The sequence below is a fragment of the Onychostoma macrolepis genome, chromosome 03 (genome assembly GCF_012432095.1).
Source record: "Onychostoma macrolepis isolate SWU-2019 chromosome 03, ASM1243209v1, whole genome shotgun sequence".
In the NCBI taxonomy this organism is placed as follows: Eukaryota; Metazoa; Chordata; class Actinopteri; order Cypriniformes; family Cyprinidae; genus Onychostoma; species Onychostoma macrolepis.
The window spans coordinates 18870913-18886423 of record NC_081157.1 but is presented as its reverse complement, the minus strand read 5'-3'; the positions used below and the strand labels follow the sequence as shown (position 1 = coordinate 18886423).

Sequence of the window (15511 nt, the reverse complement as noted above, 5' to 3'; positions counted from 1 at the left end):
TGTGTTTTTGGATGCCCCATCGAGCACAGGAGTCTCCATAGACTCCCTTCGTCTGAGCCGCTGAGGACACTATGGTTAAAATTCATTTTCCAAGGAAATGTCCCGGAAAACGTTGGTAAATTCCTATATGTTTGTACCAATCATTTCACGCCGGACTGCCTCACAAACCAGGGTCAGTTCAACGCTGGATTCTCGCAAAGGTTGCTTCTGAAAGAGGGGTCAATACCAACGATTCCTGCGCGAAAGTCAGACAAAGTAAGTAAACTAATGTTGCTAAAGCTGTCAGTGTCTCTGCCTGTTTTACTAGAGCGATCAGGTGCTCCTCTTCTTCTACTTTTGTGTTTTATTTTATTAACTTATTGGTGCATTACTGCCACCGACTGGAATGGAGTATCAAGCAAAACAAATCAAACTAGAAATTAAAACAATATATATATATATATATATATATATATACACACAAGTTTAATAATATCATATATCTTACAAGCTGTTCTAGTACTGTTTTTAATGTAAATACAAAACGGTTTTATTCAGAGGTGTGTTTAACTGATTTGTTTAAAAATGTATTGCCTGAGTGTATTTTAGAATTTTTGTCTAGTGTTGATCTGAAATGTCTTTTATAATTTTCTGTTAATTGTATACCTTGTGTAATTAATTCAGAGATCACCATGGAAATAGCCTTGACGCTGGCATGTTGTTCAAAAGTAAATAAATAGCTGTTCTCCGTAATAGACCTGATAAAGTAAAGTCATTAGCTGTGTACTCAGGCGTGTAGTGTATGAATTATTTAAGGATATTTTGTGATTCATAATCAGAGTCTGATAGCCCCGCCCCCTTTGCTACATAATTAAAGATGCGACAGTTGAATGCACGAAGTGCCCGACATTCCACACTTCAGTTTTTTGGTTATTTAAGTGCATCATCCGGGTATTTAAAGTGCACTTTTTCTTTTGGAATTTTCAGTGTGAACACACTACTCGCACTATACTACAAAACATCATAGGATAGTGCATAAGTACTCCATTTGGGACGCACCTATGGTATTTTACCTTCTTCAATGACTGAATAAGGTGACATCCCTCACTGTTGTATTTCCTACAATAAAGTAGCACATGCTCAACTGTTTCTTGTTGGCTAGTGTACACATTCCCTAGTTGGGTGTTTTCCAATTTTATAAAATGTACTATTCTCATCTGAGTTAGGATACTTCGATTCCAGCTCATTCTACTCCCAAGCATGAGTTCTTGAAGCTCCGCCCTCTTCTGAAAAGAAATGCTCATTTGCATTTAAAGGGACAAACACAAAAACGGTGCGTTGTGGCTAATATACCCTAAAATTGGCAGTTTTAACAAGCTATAAAAATGATCTGTGGAGTATTTTGAGGTAGAACTTCACATACACACTCTGGGGACATCAGAGTCTTATTTTACATCTTGTAAAAAGGGGTATAATAGGTCCCCTTTAAGATGAGATCAATGAAGCCATGATTTCGCACTCCAGTATATAGTAGGTGGCGGTATGCACCTTAGACCTTGGTCTGTAACTCGCCATAAATGAAGAAGAAACAGAAACTAGGTACAGGAAAATATATGAATTAATATGGAATTAATAGAATTAATATGGTCTGACTCATTGGCTGCATTAAAGAGCATTCAGTCTGGCCAGTCTAATTGAAGACAAGATATTATACTTGAAATACTGCAGTGCATATATAGAATTAAAAATCTAATTTTGGGGGTGTTCCAGCATGTTGGAGTTGAAGGAAATGAGATGGCAGATAAGCATGCTTTGAACTTGAATCAGATAGGAATTCACATAAAAATTAGTAAGGCAAAAGTAATCATTATGAAAGCTCTTATAAATGAATGGCAACCATTTAGGGATAAAGAGAAGACTGGACGGCATCTATAATGGGATTGAGAAGATGAGAAGAATCAGTAATAACTACTAGAATTAGAATAGGCCATACTGCATTAAATGGAAATCTAAATAGAATCGAGAAACATCCGAGCATTCAGTCTGGTGCATCATACTTTTTTAAAGTAATGCAACTGATTACATTTGATTGCTTTTTGATTACTTTTCTAAATTTCTAACGGATGTGTTTAACTGTTAATTATTTGTATTCATTCTGAGGTTAAACTCAGAATAGCATTACTAAACGGCCTTTAAATGGCAGGAGGCATCCTGCACAATAAAAAACAGATGAAGCAACAAATTAATATTATTCAACATATCCTAGCTTTTTACAGAAAATATTCAGATGTAACCCCCTTTGTAATCATTAACATTTTCATTAACTTACTCATTAACACAAGTAACAGTGTGCATGTATGTACAGTCGTGGCCAATAGTTTTGAGAATTACATAAATATTGGAAATTGGAAAAGTTGCTGCTTAAGTTTTTATAATAGCAATTTGCATATACTCCAGAATGTTATGAAGAGTGATCAGATGATTTGCATAGTCCTTCTTTGCCATGAAAATTAACTTAATCCCAAAAAAACCTTTCCACTGCATTTCATTGCTGTCATTAAAGGACCTGCTGAGATCATTTCAGTAATCGTCTTGTTAACTCAGGTGAGAATGTTGACGAGCACAAGGCTGGAGATCATTATGTCAGGCTGATTGGGTTAGAATGGCAGACTTGACATGTTAAAAGGAGGATGATGCTTGAAATCTTTGTTCTTCCATTGTTAACCATGGTGACCTGCAAAGAAACGCATGCACCCATCATTGCGTTGCATAAAAATGGCTTCACAGGCAAGGATATTGTGGCTACTAAGATTGCACCTAAATCAACAATTTATAGGATCATCAGCAACTTCAAGGAAAGAGGTTCAATTCTTGTAAAGAAGGCTTCAGGGCGTCCAAGAAAGTCCAGCAAGTGCCAGGATCGTCTCCTAAAGAGGATTCAGCTGCGGGATCGGAGTGCCACCAGTGCAGAGCTTGCTCAGGAATGGCAGCAGGCAGGTGTGAGAGCATCTGCACGCACAGTGAGGCAAAGACTTTTGGAAGATGGCCTGGTGTCAAGAAGGGCAGCAAAGAAGCCACTTCTCTCCAAAAAAAACATCAGGGACAGATTGATTTTCTGCTGAAAGTATCGTGAATGGACTGCTGAGGACTGGGGCAAAGTCATATTCTCCGATGAAGCCCCTTTCCGATTGTTTGGGGCATCTGGAAAAAGGCTTGTCAGGAGAAGAAAAGGTGAGCGCTACCATCAGTCCTGTGTCATGCCAACAGTAAAGCATCCTGAGACCATTCATGTGTGGGGTTGCTTCTCATCCAAGGGAGTGGGCTCACTCACAATTCTGCCCAAAAACACAGCCATGAATAAAGAATGGTACCAAAACACCCTCCAACAGCAACTTCTTCCAACAATCCAACAACAGTGAAGAACAATGCATTTTCCAGCACGATGGAGCACCGTGCCATAAGGCAAAAGTGATAACTAAGTGGCTCGGGGACCAGAACGTTGAAATTTTGGGTCCATGGCCTGGAAACTCCCCAGATCTTAATCCCATTGAGAACTTGTGGTCAATCCTCAAGAGGCGGGTGGACAAACAAAAACCCACTAATTCTGACAAACTCCAAGAAGTGATTATGAAAGAATGGGTTGCTATCCGTCAGGATTTGGCCCAGAAGTTGATTGAGAGCATGCCCAGTCGAATTGCAGAGGTCCTGAAAAAGAACGGCCAACACTGCAAATACTGACTCTTTGTATAAATGTCATGTAATTGTCGATAAAAGCCTTTGAAACGTATGAAGTGCTTGTAATTATATTTCAGTACATCACAGAAACAACTGAAACAAATATCTAAAAGCAGTTTAGCAGCAAACTTTGTGAAAACTAATATTTATGTAATTCTCAAAACTTTTGGCCACGACTGTATATATGTGTATATATACAGTATGTGTGTGTGTGCATCGATGCTCCACACTCCAGTTCAGATGGTGGCAGTAATGCACTAATAAGCTAGTCTGCCAATCGCCAATAAACAATAAAAGAACAGAAGAAAGTTGTATTTTTTGGACGCACATCGACCGTGAAGCGATCCCGGCATGCAATCTGCTCTGTAGTCGGCTGTAAAGCCTCACAGGTGACCTTACACCGAATCCCAGCGAAATGGCTTGATTTTATATTTAAAGGAAATGTCCCAGAAACAGTGGGCAAAAACGTACTTGTGTGTGCCAAACACTTTTCGCCGAATTGTTATACAAACCTGGGCCAATATGAAGCTGGACTCGCATCCAAGTTGTATTTAATAGATGGAGCTGTGCCATCAATCCGTTACACAGATGTAAGTGTTTTATAATAATTCTGCTTGTGCGTTTCTTTTGGTTAATGCCAGCAAACACCAACATCTGAGGAAGCAGCTTATAGCAGAGTGTCTAACTTTAACTTTCATACATGAAGTAACTAATAACAACATTTGCAAGCATAAACTTTAAAGATAAAAAAAATGCAATGTAGAGTCGTATAATTCAGCTTTATTAAAGGGGTCCTTTGATTATGATTTCGCTTCTTCACTTTAGTAAGTGTGTAATATGTTGCTGCTGGAGCACGATAGACAACATCTGCAAATTTACGACGCTCAAAGTGCATTGCAAAGGGAGACATTTTCTTTGATTGATTTTCTATAATTCGCTTGAGTACAAACAGCTGGTAGGGGCTACAAGGAGCCAGCACGAACCCTAATAAATGTGTATGAGCCCTGCCCCCGGAAGGACTGCTTTAGAGAGAAGAGGAAGGGTTGTAGGAGAGTTTGTTGTCATGCCGTCGAGACGCTGTTATTTTCACCCCAAACGCAGGACGTCTTTGTTCGCCCTTCCTAGGGACGCTGGTCTTAGGGAGCAATGGTTAAAATTCATTTTTAACTCTGTTCCTGAAAAATATAATCTCAATATAGCTGTCTGTGCTGCACATTTCACGGAGGACAGCTTCCTCAATATAAACGAGTTCAATGCCGGATTCGCACAAAAGCTTGTCCTGAAAGATGGAGCAGTTCCCACTTTAAAAACAGAAGCTGCTGTTTATGGGCCACAGCCTGTAAGTGTTATTCTTCGTTGATTTGTTTTCTATTAATAGTTTCTGTAAGTTAGTTCATTTTCTGTCGTAAACAAATGGCACAGCTGTTTGGCTGCGCTAGCCGGTTAGCTAAACGCTAATTCATACTTATGCTTCAAACGCCTACAAAAACCTTCAAACTTCTTTTTAATCCCACCAGCGAACTTCATATGATAATGTTTATGTGATCAGTGTAAACACTTTTTTTTTTAAAATTAGTTTTTATGTAGTGTTTGCCCACATTCTCGTTTTTAGCTACATGCCCGCTAAATGTGTGTTTGATTTAAAGCCATGGTTAGTCATCGAAAATAATAAAGGTAAAATATGTGAAAATAATGCGATTTTATTTTAAACGAAGCATGAACGTGTTACAGTGCACCGCAAACACAATCAAGACTTGCTGTTACAAAATATTTCTGTTTTGAATAAACATTATTTTAAACGTTTTATTCATCAAAGAATCCTGTAAAATAAAAAGCATCACAGGTTCCAAAAAAAAAAAAAAAGATTAATAGAGTAATAGCTGATGATAATTTAGCTTTGCCACCACAGGAATGAACTATTTTAAAGTATATTAAAATAGAAAAACTGTTACTTTTAAACTGTAATAATTTTGCCACAATATTACTGTTTTTACTGTATTTTTGATCGAAAAAATGCAGCCTTGATGAACATAAGAGACTTGAAAACAGTTATAAAAAATAAAAACAAATCTTAATGACTCCAAACACAGGCTCCGTCAAGCAGTTTGGAGAATGAATGCATGCATGAACTACTTACAATTTTGTCTTCAAATATCTGACCTGCTTCCATTGCCACTAACTGTCCATCTTGATTCTAGATTTAAAAAAAATACAGAAGCCAAGCTTCATAATCGTACATTTTCAAAGTTATTAGGCCTACTATACGATCGCTCCACAGGCCATTTGAGAGCATCAGGACAAATCTCGTTTATGAACGGCTTCTGTAGTAATGAACTGGGTAATCAATGCAGCACATTTCCCAATGGATCTTGCTCTTAAAGGCATAGTGCACCCAAAAATTAAAATTCTGTCATTAATTACTCACCCTCATGTTGTTCCAAACCCGTAAGACCTTTGTTAGTCTTCGGAACACAAATTAAGATATTTTTGATGAATTCCTTCAGCCTGAGGCTTTTTCATTTCATTCACTATGTGAAAGGGATTTTAACTTTTCTATATTAAAAACAAACTAGCAAGCCCAGGCCAGATGAGGAAAAGCAACCTAACGCATTTCTTTCCGTACAAAGCGACTAAGTAACACAATTAGTTACTTTTTAAGGGAGTAATGCAATATTTTATTCATTGAAACTTTCTCCAGCTCCGTCGTCATGTAATTCAAGGCCGTTAGCGCTCTCATTGATGTCTTTCAACACTACAATGATGAGGTCCAATGTTACCCGATCACTTATTTGCTCGTGAGATTAAGAGCTTTTGTGGGTAAAACATAACAAAGAACAATGTTTGTTGCCTTTTTTGTAACACTTGAAAAAACAGCAGATGCTGTAATTATTGCTGCTGTTTTTTTAGGTAAGCACACATGAAGATTTGGCCAGGGTGCATCATGTGGCCTGCCAGACGGACCCACCAAAACTGTGCACAGTTGCCACCCAGCTTTCAATAACCACTCTACGACCTCACTTCAGAAGCACAGGTTTTCTGACCCAGATTCTTTATAGTGTGAAGTGGTTTTTCTAAGTTGTAATTGCTATTCATTTTTGAATTTTATATTATTCCATGGTAACAAAATGTCTGTTTTTATGTACAACAGGTGTACAGGCAACCATGCCGTGCCCTGATGTTGATGTTGGCACCTCAGAACCACAGCTGTCATCAGCACCAATAAAGATGCCTCGCTTGGAGCTGAAGGAGGAAGAGGAGGACCAGGAGAGCCACTGGGTTCTGCAAATGATCGTGTAGATGCTGTCACAACTTTTACTGGCAGCAGATGTGACGTGAGTGACTTGACTTTAGCAAAAAAACAATTCCGTTGGATTGCATTTAGGGCTGCGTGATTAATCGAATGCGATTGTCATGCATCTCGTCAGTAAAGCCGGTTCTGTGATCAGTAGTAAATCTCCATCATGTGCTTTCAGATAGAGCAGCTTTTACTACACAGAGCCGTAGTTCATTGACAAGCTACGCAAAAAAATCACAGACGATTTAATCACGCGATTATAAAATCGAAGAAATAGTTCTGCGATAATGAAAACTGTTTGCGTAGCTTCTCGGTGAACTACGGCTCTGTGTGGTAAATGCTGCTCCATCTGAAAGCACGTGAAAATACCACATTTAATAACATGTTTTAACTTCAAACTCACTTCATAACGTCAGTCGAGTGTTTGAAATAAAGCCTTCTGTGATGTTCTTACACAGAATAAGACACGCAACATATTTCAGTATAATTTAGTATTCTAAGCAGTGATAAAGGCATTGCATTATAAATATACTTTATTATAATGAAAATTATAATAAGAACTCAGATAAACCATATATTGCGGTAGCCATGTGTTTATTAGTCGCGCTGAATCAATGAAAGCAGTTAAATCTTCTGTTTATTCAGCAACCGCTGGGTTTCTTCTGCGGGGTGTATTTGGAGTTTCCGTGCGAGAGTGTCTTCTGGCCTTCAGATGGACATTTACTACTGATCACAGAACCGTGCTTCACTGATGAGATGCGCATGACTTCGTTTGCCTAATCGTGATTGCGATTTAATTGCGATTAATCGTGCAGCCCTAATTGCATTCCTCAAAATATTTAAGATGTTGTGATTGGAAGTAGTCCTTTTTTTTTTTTTTTTAAATGAAGTCTATTTTTGTAATAGAATGGAATCTTCCAAGACAGCAATATATATTGTTTGTGAAAACTTCCTGCTGGAGCCCTTTGTTGGAGTGCCCTGTATGTCAGCGGGTTTCAGATGTGCGGACAAGAAGGGTTGGCACATTCCTCTCAGTGGTGCCCACACAGAGTTCTCCAGAAATTTGCAGGGAAAGTCCATCTTTCTGTTGCGGTGTATGCCACTGGTGCCTCTTTATTCAGACTTGAAAAGGTAGGGGATGTTTACTACATCACTGTATAGTAAATAATTGAATATAGCAATTAATATCACTACACAGGATATGGAGAGAAATAAACATACTTTCCCAGAAGCCATACTGAAACAAAGACTCCACCTTTTCTGACCTTAGATTTTTCAGCAGTGCAACTGAAAATGATCCACTGCCACCTTTCGAAGGCATGCCCAGATGAGCCTGCAGCTGTACGTGGATGGCTTGTTGCAGAATCTCAGTTGTCCTGGCAGAACATTGTCCTATGAAGTGACCGACTGTCTTATAGATATAAAGCAAGACATAATAAAGTAGCGTATGGAATGTAAAAATACCTGTAACAGCTGAAATCTTTTTTTTTTTTCTTTTGGAAGAATGTTATAATTTTTACATTGATATTCAATCAGTTATGCTGTGCCTGCTGTTATACAGAATAAGTGTGTTTAAAAAGCTCTGATGTTCAGTTCAGAAAACTTTCAGACAATAAAACTTTGTACAAACAGTGCTTTCAGTACTTGGTATATTACAACTGATGATCTTCTTGAAGCCTTGAAAATATGAAAAGGTAAGTGGAATAGCCAGAATCACACCGAACAACAGCCCACTGACGTCGTATTCAGGATGTGCCAATAAGACTGTAAATGCAGCGCTGTTTACATTTAGGTTCCTGGTTTCACATGCACGCCCTGGGTTTATAGGCAGACCGAATCCTTTAGTTTAGATTCGATTTGGGGGGGGGGTTAGCATCAGGGACCCCCAGGGCACCTCCTGAAGCAGGAAGCAGGGCAAAGCCTTTTTTATTACTATTTCCAAAGACTGATTCCCTTTCACTCTTTACATTATACATGTTACACACAACAAAGTACCACAGCAGTAGCATGTAAATGAATACATGGGTTCCAGTATCATCGTGCTATATGCAATGTGGTATTACCAAGAATTTATGTATTGGTTTTTCTGCAATTGTAATGCCAAGATACCACTAGAGACATTATTAGAAAATAAATTACTATTATGGTCATAAACTGATTTTTGACATCATCCATGATCCTAATGGAAATTTTATCTATTGTGTGTATTACTCTGTTCTCATTATGAGCAGTGATATTATGATAGTAATTATACTTATTTAAACAGTGCATTTTATGTTAATTAATGACAAAAGTAGTCAATGAAATTGAAACATTGTGACGTCAGTATTGCTGAATTGAATTAATTCATTGGTAAATATTCCTTGTATTTCAGGCTCTGTTACCTTACCGTGCTTAAACACCCATGGAATGGTTTGGTGAATGTTTATAGGCCCCAAGAACAAGATGAATCGTGAATATGTTTTGTAAATTTTCCCAAAATAAAAAGACAACATTTTGTATACATGGTAAAAGATAATGCATAACATTAACATTAGACAATACAATAGTTATGAACTATATTTTTTAAAGCATTTGTTAATGTTGGCTCATATAAGTATCTACATACTAATTTATTTCATGATTACTAATTCAATATTTCAATAAGCATGAAGAACACACATGAACTAATATTGAACAGAAGTATACACTAGTCAATAGTGGATCAAAAGTTGTCTTAAGACAAGAACGAGTATTGTTTTGGTTTTACTTTGATGAAAGGTTTTGATCCACTTCAAATGTTGACTAGTGTATACATGAACATTAACCAATATTTGTGTTTTTTTTTTTTTTTTTTACTTTTATCATTAGTTATTTAAAAAGTTGATGTTAGCTAAGGTCCACTGAATAATACTAACAGATACAGCTTTTGATTTTAGTAAAGTAGTACATGCTGAAATGAACATTAACTAAGATTAATAAGTGCATTAAACATATTGTTCATGTTAACTATTGTAGTTTACTTGTGTTAACAAACGGAACCTTATTTTCTTTACTTTTACAGTACTTCAGTATGATTCGATGACAATTATTTAACACTGATGGTAAATACACATAAAAATGCAACCAGTGTATAAAGACGCTCATAAGTAATCTAAAATTGAATCAAAAGTAGGCAGATAAAAGTTCACAAACAAGTGTAATCTCACAAATTGTATTGCTACAATTTGTCATTTTTAATTAGAAATTAATCGCAATCCATAATCTAGATGGTTTTCCGCCCACAAATACATATCACAGGCTTATATAGTATAATGTGCATAAACTACAATGTAAAACCAGCTCTGGCTGATCCGTGTTCTAATGAGTCGAGCAGAAGAAGTCTTTCCATCTCATGTACAGGCCTATAAGGGACATTCACTCACAGGAACCAAGCCTTGAACAGAGTTATCAGAAACACAATAACTGTGGTTAAATACAGAAAGTTAAAGATCACATCTACTATTGTTGCCACTCTGGTCCAGCTCAGGCATTTCCTCTCTTGTTGGTTTTGATGAGTAGCAGCAGCCTGAAACTCCACGAGGATCTGCTTCAGGACGTCAAGAGCATGCATCTGCTCTGTTTCTGAGTCTGGAGGGCTCTTAGTGTCCTTTACCGCATCTGTGACAAGAATTAGATTTAGATGTTTTACCAAGGACCGATTTCTTTTTGAGGACTCGCAAAGGAGTTAAATTGATTTACATGTTTTTCTGCAGTTCTGACATGTCATGATCATGGTATAATTGCCTTTTTTTTTTAATAATAATTAATTAGCCATAAAAACGAATTAACTTAAAGCCCCTCGTTATCAGATGTTGAGTAAATATTTACCAGAAAGAGCAGATGAGCTTTTCATTGGTCTTTCTGAAACGGTCTGATTTCCTTTAGACATCAGAAAATTCACAAGAATGGTCTCCAGAACGCTGACGCCCATCAGAGTGAAGATGACAACACAATAAACCCCTAGGAAAGCCACCAGAAAAGAATTCATATTAATAATAATAAAATATATATAATCTGTTTCATAGAACAGAAAATTCTAAATTTTTTATGCAAATGATGGCACACAATCATTTCAACTGTTCATTATTTCTCAGCCTTTTGTTTTATTTTGAAAGAGTACGTTGTCCATATTTAATAGCGCATATGTCATAATAGCAACACTATGAATGCAATTTTAATGATTTTACACAATAACCTATAGGTTTTAATGAAAGGCGAAGATGTCTGAAATGTGACCCTGGAGCACAAAACCAGTCTTAAGTCGCTGGGGTATATTTGTAGCAATAGCCAACAATACACTGTATGGGTCAAAATTATCGATTTTTCTTTTATGCCAAAAATCATTAGGATATGAAGTAAAGATCATGTTCCATGACGATATTTTGTAAATTTCTTACTGTAAATGTATCAAAACTTACTTTTTGATTAGTAATATGCATTGCTAAGAACTTCATTTGGACAACTTTAAAGGTGATTTTCTCAATATTTTGATTTTTTTGCACCCTCAGATTCCAGATTTTCAAATAGTTGCATCTCGGGCCAAATATTGTCCGATCCTAACAAACCATACATCGATGGAAAGCTTATTTATTCAGATTTCAGATGATGTATAAATCTCAATTTCGGAAAATTGACACTTAAGACTGGTTTTGTCGTCCAGGGTCACAAATGTGCATCTAATTCATTGAGATATTAAATAATAACCCATTAATTACAATAAGAATGGCATGTAAAAATAATAGTATTTTTGGTAACACTTTACAATAAGGTTCATTAGTTAAACATTAGTTAATGTATTAACTAACATGAACTAACCATGAGCAATACATTTGTTACTGTATTTACTAATCTTCGCTAACGTTAGTTAATAAAAATACAGATGTTCATGTTAGTTCACAGTGCATTACCTAATGTTAACAAGATTTTAATAATGTATTATTAAATGTTGAAATTAACATTAACAAAGATTAATAAACGCTGTATAAGTGCAGTTCATTATTAGTTCATGTTAACTAATGTAGTTAACTAATGAACCTTATTGTAAAGTGTTACCGTATTTTTAGTGTTCTATGCCAATTCTGGGTGGCCTATCTTACCCCGAGGCTCTAATTTTAACTTTTTACATCCTAATAAAAACTATAATTTTTAATCCACAAATCCAAAAACAAATAAACACAAAAAACTTTGATTTTCAACATAATGCAGTGTCATAGATCATTATTTTCCAGAGATGTAAAATTGGATCAATTGACTAAATCTCACAAATGTTGATATTCAAAAGAAATGACAAAGTCAAAAATAGTGTAGCCATTTGCAGAAAAGTGCTGAGATGAAATTTTGTACCATCGATGGTCAAGAGAGAGAGAAAAAGTCTGTCCTTACTGTTCAAGATAATCAGTACAGCAGATAAACTCACCAATCAGGGGAATATCACTGGCAGTAGAGGGCAGCATGTCTTTGAGAAGCAGCAGTAACACAGAAATAGACAGAAGCAGAGTTACTTTAAAGCCCAGCTTCTCTCCTCCACTTGAATCGAGGAAGAAGGAGGCCAAATCCAGAATAAGGAAGTAAAATACTGGCATTAGAAAGTTGATAAAATACAGTAGTGGTCTCCTCTTAATGGTGATCTGCAAGTAAGAACAGAAACCTCGATAAATGCTTTGTCAGAGCTGCTTTTGTTCAGTGCGTTTTAACAGTGGTCACTGTATCTCAGCTGTAAAATGTGTAATTAGCTTGTTTTCTCTGGAAGTGGTTTTCATATTTAGCGAATAGCTAGAATCTTTCTGCTCTGTACCTTATATATCAGCTGATCCTGTGATCCTCCCATGGTAGTGACATTGGCTTTAGACATATTTATACTGAGGAGTTCCCACTCTCCCTGAGTCTGAAAGGCCTTCTTGGAGCTGAGGGTCAGGAATGAAGCGTCAGAGAACGGACTGATTACGAGCTCCTTGCCTGAGATAACACGAGACAAATGACCAATAGATATTACAGTAACTTAATGTCAAAACTCCAGCAGGTCAAATAGGATCTTTAAAAGTTTCATCAGGGTTGTGCACCAATAGGCATATTATTTAGTCCAAACTGACTCTGTCCTGTCAATATCTTGTGAGTGCGACTAATTCTGAATTCTTCAGTTTTGAATTCTGCCCAACCCTGATCGACTTTGTTTTCTGAGTTTTAAATGTACTTGAATGGATTGGAGACTGAAGGGTAAAAGTGCAGCTTTGGATGTCAAAGGGAAACTGGTGCAGGTTCATCTTGCAGGCCGTGGTCACAGCTAAAGTGTTAGACGTCACAACAACGCCTTGATTCTGCAGCTGGACGTACTGATTCTCCATTGTTGCAAACTCAGTCTTGATGCTAAACAGACAAAAACAAAGTAACAAAAGTCAACTTTAAAGGGATAGTTTACCCAAAAATGAAAATTCATCATTAACTCACCGTCATGTCATTCAAAACTCCTTTTCGAAACCATAAATTAATATATTTTAAATGAAACCATCGAGATTTCTGTTGCTCCACTGAAAGTTTAACACTTCAAAAAGTTTCTAAATAAAATTGTAAAAGAAATACATAAGAATCGAGTCTTTTGAAAAAAACTCGATTGCTATATAATAAGCTGATTGGCTTTTATTCACATTTATTCATTTGAAGATGAACGAAAGTCTTATAGGTTTGAAACACAAAGGTGAGTAAATGATGACAGAATTGTTTTAAAGACGTCTTCAGATGCACTATATACCAATAAAGATCACATGTTTGTGTAAAGTTGTATTATTATTAATTCTTTTTTATTTTCCACCATCCTCCAGTCCAACTGCTCAATGTAAAAAAAAAACTAAAAAAAAAAGTTGAGCAAACTTAAAAGTTTAAGGCAACCAGCTTCAGCAGATTTTTGAGTTTTCTCAACTTATTTTTTAGGAGATTTTTGAGTTCTCTCAACTTTTTGTTGTATAAACTTAAAACAACAAGTTGAAAAACTCAGAAATCTGCTGAAGCTGGTTGCCTTAAACTTTTTAAGTATGCTCAACAGTGCTGTAAAAAATCTAAAGTTGAGAGATCTTAAACGTTTAAGGCAACCAGCTTTAGCAGATTTTTGAGTTTTCTCAACTTCTTGTTTTCAGTTTATAAAACTTAAAAGTTGAGAAAACTCAAAAATCTCCTACAAAAATCTGCTGAAGCTGGTTGCCTTTAACTTTTAAGTTTGCTCAACTCAACAGTGTACTTTGTCTTCACTTGCAGGTTTGGTAAATGTCATCCTTTAATAAAAGCAAAAATCTGTGCTGAAATGTGCTCCTCAAACTGTTGAGCGCTTCAGATTAGAATAAAATGATAAGGGATTTTGTTAATAGACCTTTCCTAACATTGTGATCTGCAGAGCAGTAGGTGCTACACACAGCCAGATAGTGCTCAAGATGGGCCAAGTTCACGAACACTACATAGGCACTGCTGATATATAATTGCAGGCAGTTGTCAATATTTAGGGATTATAATGTCAGAAGTCTTCTTGCATTGTCTTCTTGTTGGACTGGTAGGTTTTTCTGAATGTTTTCATAATACAATGAACTCTTTAACACAAAAAAAACAAGGAATTCCTCATGATATGATGCCTTTAAATTTCTACGTTAACAAACCATGCAGATTTATACAAAAAAAAAAAAAAAAGCCATTTTCAGACCTTTCAGTGATGGTGATGTCTGGAGTCCAAACCATATCCTTTTTAACTGAACATGAAGTGATTCCACAGAAGTCTTCTGGGTTCCATCCTGTGAACTCACTGAGCCAGCCCTGCAAAGTTATGAGGACTATGTTAACTGTGATTATAGTGGTCAACTGATTTGGTTTTTCCTCCTAGAATCATTTTTAATATATGGGTAGTTGACATATCAATGTGTCCTATGGTGCGACAGCAAAAATGTAAAAAAAAAAAAAAAAAACTCTAACATTGAAGATAAACCTCCCTCATGCTATTTGCAACTTTAAGAATGATGATACATTTTTCTCATGTTATTTGTGTTAAGTTTTTTTTTTCTATATTTTTAGCATAGTCACACCATAGGACACAGTTCAATTTTTATTTGTCAACAATAATACTAGTTCTATTGTTTTCATTTTCAATTGGTTAAAATTTGACTTTCATTGTGTTCTTTTGGTTAATAAAGTCAAGAAATTATTTGATTTGATTTCCGGGCAAGTTTTCTAAATTGAGTGTGAAGTTGTGTGCGAAAAGGTTTTGAAAACACTTACATGCAAAATTGTGACTTGTGTTGAGAGGCTCTGGGCTTTTTCATTCTGTGGAAAGAAACAAGAAATAAGTGTTGAGCGATGATACTACAGTACAACTGCTTGACATCCTCCGTCATGGCATTCAGAGTCAAATCATGCTGGATTTACCACTTCTGTGATGGAGGTCACATACAGGTCCATGTAAACAAGGGTAGGGGTTTTCCATTTAGACACGGGCCGCAGGGACGTCAT

At 36.4% G+C, this 15511-nt stretch overlaps 2 protein-coding genes across 4 annotated transcripts; one reads left to right on the top strand and one right to left on the bottom strand.

Annotated features, from left to right (window-relative positions):
• Position 1: 1 nt before the first annotated feature.
• Positions 2-8640, top strand: LOC131538118 (uncharacterized). Of its 3 annotated transcripts, none has more exons than XR_009270476.1 (5): positions 2-255; positions 6622-6745; positions 6863-7046; positions 7916-8140; positions 8280-8640. XR_009270476.1 is itself a non-coding variant. In XM_058771980.1 (5 exons), exons 1-3 carry the CDS (start codon positions 4706-4708, stop codon positions 7009-7011), a joined length of 621 nt encoding a protein of 206 aa, XP_058627963.1. In that variant the 5' UTR covers positions 4677-4705; the 3' UTR covers positions 7012-7046; positions 7916-8140; positions 8280-8640. The 3 variants fall into 3 exon arrangements, 1 of the variants encoding a protein (XP_058627963.1); XR_009270477.1 differs by lacking the exon at positions 2-255 and adding an exon at positions 4110-4304; XM_058771980.1 differs by lacking the exon at positions 2-255 and adding an exon at positions 4677-5053.
• Positions 8641-10328: 1688 nt separating this feature from the next.
• Positions 10329-15511, bottom strand: LOC131537975 (5-hydroxytryptamine receptor 3A-like). The gene is made up of 8 exons (XM_058771724.1): positions 15428-15511; positions 15281-15325; positions 14712-14821; positions 13221-13393; positions 12825-12985; positions 12447-12657; positions 10859-10990; positions 10329-10648 (listed from the first exon to the last, which is right to left on the bottom strand). Exons 1-8 carry the CDS (start codon positions 15509-15511, stop codon positions 10410-10412), a joined length of 1155 nt encoding a protein of 384 aa, XP_058627707.1. The 3' UTR covers positions 10329-10409.